Source organism: Anopheles nili, chromosome 2 (assembly GCF_943737925.1).
Source record: "Anopheles nili chromosome 2, idAnoNiliSN_F5_01, whole genome shotgun sequence".
Lineage (NCBI taxonomy): Eukaryota > Metazoa > Arthropoda > Insecta > Diptera > Culicidae > Anopheles > Anopheles nili.
Window position 1 is genome coordinate 178,138 of NC_071291.1, and position 9,363 is coordinate 187,500.

Below are 9,363 nucleotides of genomic sequence, written 5' to 3' on the forward strand. Positions count from 1 at the left end.
AAAGTTGTTTTCGACATATTTAAATGTAACAACAAAATGTACAAATACAAACACTGTTGTTCACTTTGACGTTCCTGATTTTCGTCAATATTTTAAAAAACAACACATGAATGAATGTTTCTGGCTGTGGTCGCTTGAATGTGTACATGTAGCAGACGTGCAAACACCACAGAAGTGAATATTCCAATGCTTTAGGCGAAAGGGTGAAACATGCGAGACAGACCTGTTATTGACACAAACTACGTGGCGCATAATAGCCCAGCATTGGCAGTCGAATAGATATTTGCCTATCGCTTCCCTAGTCGACATCAATTGGTACTCTGTTCCGGAAGCAACTTCAATGTAATGAACATTTTCTCGTTGTACCACCACACCGTTTGAGGCACCGTGGGGCAGTTGTATGTATTTTAACTGGTTCCATCAGCGATTCTGCCTGCGTTCATCACTTTCGGTAGTTAGCATCGATTTACCATCTTCCTACCTGTTATCCTGCGTGCAGAAATCAAGATGCAGTAGGCGTTGGAGGATTTGTTTATTTATTCTGTAGCCTTTGGTGTCATGCGCAGGATGAGAGGAGAGTCATCATTCCATTTGATAATTTTCTCGCCGTATATCATATGCTATGATATGTTGTGCGAATTACGCACCAGTTGCATATGCCGCTCGTACAATCAAAGGGTTGCAAATATGCAAGGTGATCATTTGGAAAACTGCATGCTATTTTAATTTATTCGTAATTCAAACAAGTGGAAAGTAGAAAATCAGTTAGCATATAAAACTTCATTAAAATGTGTGTATATGATCGAAATGACGCCAACGGTAATTAAATTTATTGCTACTTTCCTACCTGTGCAGTCCTGTTTTCCCATTTCTCATTTTGTCATGTTACCTTAATAAAAGATTAAGTATTATTTTTCATAAATTCTATTTTATTTTTCGATTTTTGCGTACACACTTCAGCCAGGGAAGTGATGAAAGGATTCATTGTTTAAATGTATGCTGTAAATTATTATTTCTTTTCAGAAGAAGGTAATAATTATCTAAGAGGGATGAGATTCATCATCGTTGCTATATACAGTGAGATTTTTGTTTCAGTTCGAAAAGATCTTCGCTGGTTTCTCTATCAATCAAAGATCCCACGATATTATATGATATTGTTATCAATTTGAAACTATTCGCAGTTTTTTGTTACTTGCTAATTTATTGTTTATACAGTATGCATTGATAGTTACTCGGTATTTAAGATTCTCTATTTGACGATTATTTTATGCCTTTCTGCAACTTGTTTGAGTAGAACCGGCATTATTTGTATTCAAGTCACAAATTTTACTTAAAAGTGTCTAATCGAAAGTAAAAGTATTTCTTGAGGATACCGTTTGAATTCCTCCGACGACTATATGTTAACGCAGTCTCAGATAAAGACAAAATATTGCACATTCTTGAATAGTATATTTGCTGCACATCCTACATTTGGGTACGCTTGTGATTGTAATCACAAACTTAGGATCTCAAAAGTCATTTATCAAGACATTTTTATTAGAAGTAAATTCAAAAGCTCTCATGATTAGTTTTGATATATGCGAGATACCTTCTCTTTGCTCTTCTTTGATTTGTTCATTTGTCTCTTTTACGCTAAACTTAAAACATGGAAGATTTTGGTGTTGCTGATAGCGACGTACCTGTTTGACGATAGTGATGGTTGTTTGTGTTTTCATCAAAATCGCCGTTATGCTAAACACTATTATAGTTTGGAGACAGGGTCAGAGGTACAATTTGTTTTTCAGCTTCATATTTGCATTCGTTTATTGCTATATCGTTGTAATGAGACTCCCATAATGTACATGATTCTGAATCTAACATTTTTTAATATTTGTTACGATTCTTTTTCATTTTGCATATAACCTTAGGAACCAGGAGTGGCTTAACATAAGAGAATTTATAACGTTCAACTTTAGTAAAGCAATTTCTTGACGTTAAAACCTAATCACGATTGAATGATTCAATTACCTGAATAAGATTTAAAACCCGCGCCTTTAAAGGATTAATTTGCCTTCGTAATCGCTACTATCAACAAGGGTTGTTTTTTAATTATGAAATAAATTTCAGAATGTCTCTTTTAAGAGCTTTTATAACACTATATTTGCAAACTATTGCTATCTGTAAGTAATTCAGCACTATTTGGTGCACCTGACTTCACATGCCATTTTTAGATAAAATCACGTCACTGGGCATACATGAAATATTGGGATCATGTGAGTCTGAGAAAAAAAGTGTGTGTTTGTGTTTGTATGTAAGAAATATTAAAAGAAAGAGACAGAGAGATATAGAGAGACGGAGAAAGAGAGAGAGAGAGAAGCACAAAAAAAAACAAAGAAATTATAAGTTTTCTGTTTCAATAGTTTCTGGTTCTCATCATTTAACTGCCACGCTTTCCATATTCGATATTGTTGGTTTCGTAGAGCGCTTTTAGGATCATCAAAACTGTAATTGGGTTTATTTACTCATAATTAATAGAATATTAACGTTATCTTTTTTAATAATAAATTATGATACGAGCTACGAGATAGTTTGGTACAGTATCTCGCTTATTGAATTTTTTCGTTTATGAGGGCAACTTGAGATTAGTTCAAGGGTAATTTCATTTATCTGACATTAAGATTACGCAGTCGTTTTACGGGTGCTGCATCTAACAAACGCTCGTTAAAATATTTTGTTTCTTTTAACCAATTTACCCCTAATATCCACTTTCCATTGGAGTGGATTAAAAGTTCATTAAAGTAATGAACAGATAAGATGAACATAGAATGCACGAGCTCTATTCTAACAAAAAAGTCTATAAGACTCGCCACACGTATTACTATAGTAACCAGAGCGCCTCCAAAATGGGTAGCTTATATGAAATAAAACGAGATCATTCTTAGCGACATGACAACAGACCTATGGATCGATTTAAAGAAGGCAACGTTGATTTTCTGCTTTCATGAATCACGAAAGTGAATCTGGTGTGCGACGGTTATCGACGGTAACAACGGATGATCGCGGATCCGAAGAAGAATTGTGGAATGACCCCCCGTTGCCGGAAGTTGGAGTGGTCCTGTCCTGCTGCGAAAGCGGCGATGGAATGTTGGTGGCGGCAGGAGGTGAACATGTAGATATCGGAGAGTCGGATCTGGAAGCCGAAATTCGGCCACCACAAGTACCACCAGCGGCGCCTCCACTACAGGACAGTTGCGAAGATATGCCATTTAGCGGATGCGGTAAAAGATGTGAAAACTGGGACAGTCCAGGAAATCCCGCCAATCCGCCGAGTGGTGGAAACAAGAAGGGATTTGCTGCTGCGGGCGAGAAACCACGCTGACCTGTCGCTCCGTTAAGAAAGTGTTCGGCATAGGCTCCACCACCGGGTGAGAGGGTATGGCTTTTGAAAGCTGCTTCCAAATTTATTGGGAACTTTTGTGAGTCGGCGTACAGACGGGCCAAGAATTCAGCCGGCAGAGTTGAGCTCGGAAAAGTGCCTGCACCAGAAAACTGTTGCTGTTGTTGATGCTTCTCCATCGATAGCACGGTTTCGTTGCTGTCGGCTGTGGTAGACAAGAGCTTTCGATGAAGATTCAGATTGGAGGCGTGACGATCACGACTGCGTTTTGAGGGGAAAGCGGCATTGCATCCGTCGATGTTGCACTTGTGTAGCAGCTTTAGGTGGACGTTTTGATAATGTGTCTTGACGGCAAAGTGATTTTGGAACAGCTTTCCGCAAGCTGAACATTTCTTTGGATTGTCCTTGTCGAGTGGAACGTCTGGATCATTGAAACAGTTGCCTTCTTCGCAATAATCAACGTTGTCGTCGGATTCATCTGGGTCTTGCTCTTGATTAACCATCGGAGATGGGGAACGTGATCTGGCGGGGCTAGGCGGAGCGGCATTCATCAGATAGCTTAATGGAGGAAATTGTGGACCTCCAAGAAACCCTGCAGCTCGTTGCATCATCATATCGTTTAGCGGTCCGTGAGATAAGTTTTCGAGCCGACGTAACGAGTTAGCCGAATCAAAGTTTTCGCCAGTACTTTTCTTACTATCCGCCGATCCAGGACGATGGCGATCTTCTTCAGAGGTCTCTTGTTTCGGTCGAAGAAGGGGCAAAGGATTTTCCAATAGTTCAGACGAAGGTCGTACATCTATCGAATACTTGCTTTGCAATTTTTCGTTTGCGTTCACATCAGGACTGGAACGTGGATTTTTTTTAGAAAGATCCAGTGATAGATCAGTAGCTTCCGTTGGACCTTGATCCTGTAGTCCTTCGTCAACCGGCTCCGTTTTAACACGAACCGTGTCATGTGAACTGATGTTTTTGCTCTCTTCAGTCGAAGATCGCCGATCGATGTTTGGTGATGCCGCATTGTGGCGGTCATAATCAGTTTCTTTTTTGCCTTCTCTATTGCGGTTTCCGTTCTGCAGCTTTGGCGCATCGATCGTCGTCTCCTCGCGTGGCGAATCCGGTTGAGGTGATGACTTTTGACTCGGGCTTAGCAAAGCAAGTGGCTGATCATCTTCGATCGATTCCATCTTGATTTTTTTCTCGAATGGCGCAACAGCCACGCGAGCTTCACCGTCCATCTGCTCCAAATGTTCCTTCTCTTCGACTTCATCGTTGTTTGACAAATGAGATGACGGAGCCACGGCGCATTTGGTGGGATTGAGGCTTTTCCTCTTACGTTTGTTGCTCGAAAGAAACGCGTTTACATCGTCCCGTGTCACCTCACTATTACTGTCCCCATTGTTACTCGCGATGTCTTCTCCGTCCGACGAAGGCCTGTTACGCCGTTTGGACAGGCTAAAATCCTGTGGCTCCTCATCCCCCCGATCCGACAGAGCATCCTCATCATCATCCGGTCTGCCAAAAGATTTCACATCCTCTGACTCTGAGCTAAGTGACATGTCGAACTGATGCCCTTCCACATCATCGTCAACATCGTTGCCATCGATGACGATTCCGTTTCGCTCATCATCATCCTCTTCGTCTTCATCACCGTCCTCATCATCCAGCCGGCTTCCTGAGCTGTTTAGGTGCGGCGCCGCAGAAGACGCTCCTGATGATGAGCCCACATACCGATCAGGGGTGTCACTGTGAGGACTGCTGCGGTACCGATAGTTCTCTGGGCTCAACGAAACCCGAGCACTTTCACGATGATGCTTTTCCGCAACTGCTTGGGCATGATGATGTTCAGCCGCAAGTCGACGATGCATGCTGGCCTCCATGTTCGCCTTAAACTCGAGAGCTGACAATGAGGGATGTCCACGCAAGTGGTCTCCCGGTGGAATGAGTGGAAAGGCAGGGCCAAACGGGTGCAACGGGCTGAGACCATTAGGAAGAGGCATTCCTGCAGTCGAAAGGAGAATCGGATGCGGCTGCGCGCTGCGACCATCATGGGGAGAAATCTTGCGCCGCAGATGAGGCGAATGCAGTTTCGGGTTCGGATTTGCGCTGTGACGATTACGCGAACGGCGTGAGCTGAACATCATGCTGCAGCCCTCCACCGTACATTTGTGCATCTCTCGCAGGTGCACTGCTGAGAAGTGGATTTTCAGAGCACCCTTATCACAGAATGTCTTGAAACATACATTGCACTGAACACGTTTCTTCCCCGTCGCTGGGTTTACGTATTGCGTTCCAAGGTTAGGTGGGATCGCTCCCCATTGTCGCTTGCTACTCGGAGAGGAAGGTGGTTTTTTCAGGTGACCGCCTCCAGAGGAAGGTGGAAGATGATGCATGCGAGACATGGCTACAGAAGGCTGCTGAAGCCGACGATTTGCGGCTGCAGCTGCAGCCGCCAGATCTCGGCTCAGGTTTAGGACGTTTTCGCGCTCACGATCGCGTTGTTCAGGGTGAAGAGAGGCATCTCTTTCTCCCTCTCCGATCCTGTGATCTCGGCTACTTGACCCATCGTTCGGAATCCCCTTCTCCAAAGAACCCTTATGTTGTTCTTGCAAGGCTGGCGGCTTATGCGATAGCTTATGATGCGAGTGAGGCGATTTACTGCGACTTGATTCGCGAGCTGTTGAAGCTGCCAAAAGATTCGGAAACGATTGAGCTACAAAACTGGCCGCCAATGGATTGCCGGACACGGCAGCCGCCATTGCTGCCGCGGAGTGATTTAGCGAGTTCGCTAGCGACATAGCTACCGAGGTAGGAGGCGGCGGTGGCGCAAGAGGAAAAGGAAGGCCGTGCCCACTCATTGAAAGGTTCATGAAATTTGCCGCAGCAGCAGCTTGCTCACGGGACACAGCCGATTGCGCGTCAAGCGATGTCTGTGAGTTACGTCTTTTGGCTGTTGTCACAGCATAGGCAGCTGCAGCCGCTGCCTGGTGCTGGTTAAAATGATGCTGAGCGACGGCTGCTTCCGGACTGAGCCTCGGTGGTGGCAGTCCTGCCGCCGTGAAGTTACTCAGGCTGGCGGCGGCGGCCGACAGTTTGCGGAAGTCGAAAGGCTGCATTGATTGTAGCCGATTGAGCGGATGTGTGGATAACTCAGTGACGGAAGGCATGCTATTGCTGCTATTACCGCCGGTGGGTGTGGTGTTATCACGAGAACTACGATCGCTATTAACGTTGGATGTCGCGTTAGACGAGGCGTGGCTGGAGTTAGTCAAGGCGCTAGCGCCACTGTTGCTCATATTCGCATTAATGCTACCAGGAGAAGTCGAAGGGCTTTTAAAAAATCCACTCATATGATTCGGTGTCAGTCCAGCCGTCAGCTTTTGGTGCATTTGAGCGTTCAGTTGCAGCTGGGAATTCAGTTGCAGGGAGCTCAAATGCATATTCATAGGGTGAGCAGCGATTCCTGGCGAAGACAGTCGTCTGCTGGGCGACATTACCATTTGGGTAGCTTGAATGTTAGAGTCTTGCAGCTTGTAAGTGGTTTATATTCACTGAGAGCAATGGCTTTGATTTGTTTAAAATGTTAAGTTTTCTCGTTATTAATGCACTCAGCAATATGTGGTTCTTATTTGTATTGTGACGTCTGCTGCAGTATCGCCATCTTGACCAACGAGAATGTCGTACAAAATATCAATCTGAAAACAAAACAAAAATAAAATTTTATGAGTAAGTCATACTAAAAAACAATATACACCTGAGAAAAGCAAAAAACACGTCATGGTAGGTACTTTTGAACATGAATAATGAGTTGCAACTTTTTCGTGTACCAATCATATCCGCACGGTTGTAGACCCGCCATTTGGGAATCTTACAGGGTCAGATTAATTGTTTTCACTAATAAAATGTTTGATTTCCTCAATACATTCCTTAGAAACCTTCTTCATCAGCAACTAGGTGCGGCTGAAGCATTAGGACGGAACATTGAGGCTTGTCAAATGTCAGTTGCAGTGAGTTGATGGTTTGTTTATTGTTTCGACCGATTGGAAATTTTGCCTCTCGAATAGCGAGGTACACAGCTATATTGATGGTAATGGAAGAGTTCGTATGGAAAGAATCGACAGGGTGACAGGAAAATGAACCATAAATAAAAAACACTATAACCCCTTCTCCCTACCTACGAGCATAGCTTGTTCCTTCAGTCAAGACCAGTTAACGATCAGCGTTAATCTCTTTAGGCTTCTGGCACGGATGCTCTCCGAAGGAAACGAGATCAGTTTCGTAAATTTCATTTATGGTACAGCAAAAGCAACCTGAATGGCATACGAAAGATAGATAAGAAATCATACATTTCCTATAGCCCTACCAAATATTGGAACTCACGATTTAGAGTGTTTCCTGTTAAAAAAGCTAGTGCTAATGTAATTTAGCTGTCACTATAGTCATGACCATGGTTATGGTTATAATCATTATCCGCTTTCCATTTAATGTCATCATTGCCGCCTCTATTGAGGAGACAAAAATAACGAACAAGAGGGTTATATGGTTGAATTGATGAACCAGAGTGGCAAACATGTACTTGGCCTGAATACAATGTAACAGGTTCTTACATATTTAAATGAAGGATGATCGTAATCTGCTGGTCATTACAGTACAATTAAGCATGCATGGTGATTCTTGATTCTGTTAAACAAAAAATGAAAAGGTAAAAAAACGGAACAAACATAGGTGTAAAAGTTTGAAATTGAAATAGTTCAAACATAATCATACTTTCCTTACAAAGTAGTATACCGCAACTTCATATTAGTGTAGACTTTAAACAGACCTTAAATTTCTTCCACTATATTTTAAGCATTAAAAGAACAATTTCATTAAAATTAAATACATTTACAATAAAATGTGATAATATTTAAATAGAAAAATATTCAAACTTTTGGCACAGAAAGCTTACAAAACTCTCTCCATGAGTTTGATGCCTATAGTAAAACACTCTGTAAAACAGTTGTAATTTAATGATTTCTTAATAATAAAGTCAAATTCTGAACTACGAAAAACTTGTGAAAATATAAAGTTAAGTATGAAACGGTCACCATAAATTAATCAGTTGAATCTATTTATGCTTTACATACTAAAGCAATGGTATGCAGTAGTTCATTCACTTGTTGTGGATATTCATAAAACTGTACTGTGCAGTCTGCTAGTTATTGATGATTGTATTCTGGAAGCAACCCAATACTAGTCTGGACTTTTCAATATATAACTTGCGTGAGGTCGTCGTGAATGGTGCAACCGCCGGAGGAGGTATTGGACCCTACCGAGCCATACTGGCAATGTGATCACCCAGACGCCAGTTTGCTGATTACCTCTTTCGATGTGGTATACGATAGTGTCCGTGTTTCTTGAAACTTAAAATGATGGACTAAAGTTCATAGACATTCACGGAGCGGAAACCTGTTTTAAAAATATTATAGATGGCGTTGTGGGCGAACTAAAAGCTGCAATGCTCATACCAACACATTGGCGTGATAAAAGCTGTTTGAATCTGTGGTGAGCGATCATTACGCGGTACTATGATCGATCGACGACGTAAAGCAGTGACGTTCGTTTTCGCACGGCTGTAAATTAATAAAACGCGGAAAACTTTGAACCAATCTCGTATTCTGACACCTATGCGTTTTCTACCGAAGTAGAAACTCAATGCCGATACGAATTGATGGCTGAGGGACGATGCGATTCGAGGAAACGAAATTTAATTTTAATGTATTCATGCCAGTAGGCTATAAAATTCGAATTAGCTCGAGGCTGTCCGTAACTTTATTTTCAAAACTGTGTGGCTAATAACGGTTGTACCATGAAGTTAGCTACACATAAATAAGTAGTACTCTAATCAACGGTAGACCAGAAATGATATAAATGTACATAACAGTTATGAACTTTGTTTAAATATCCTGCAATTCAATTCTTCTTTTGATTCAGAGACATCCACCCAA

At 42.1% G+C, this 9,363-nt stretch overlaps 1 protein-coding gene across 1 annotated transcript; it reads right to left on the bottom strand.

Moving 5' to 3' along the window:
- Positions 1-2,985: 2,985 nt before the first annotated feature.
- LOC128732124 (uncharacterized) lies at positions 2,986-6,876 on the bottom strand. The gene has a single exon (XM_053825291.1). It carries the CDS (start codon positions 6,874-6,876, stop codon positions 2,986-2,988), a length of 3,891 nt encoding a protein of 1,296 aa, XP_053681266.1.
- Positions 6,877-9,363: the final 2,487 nt, after the last annotated feature.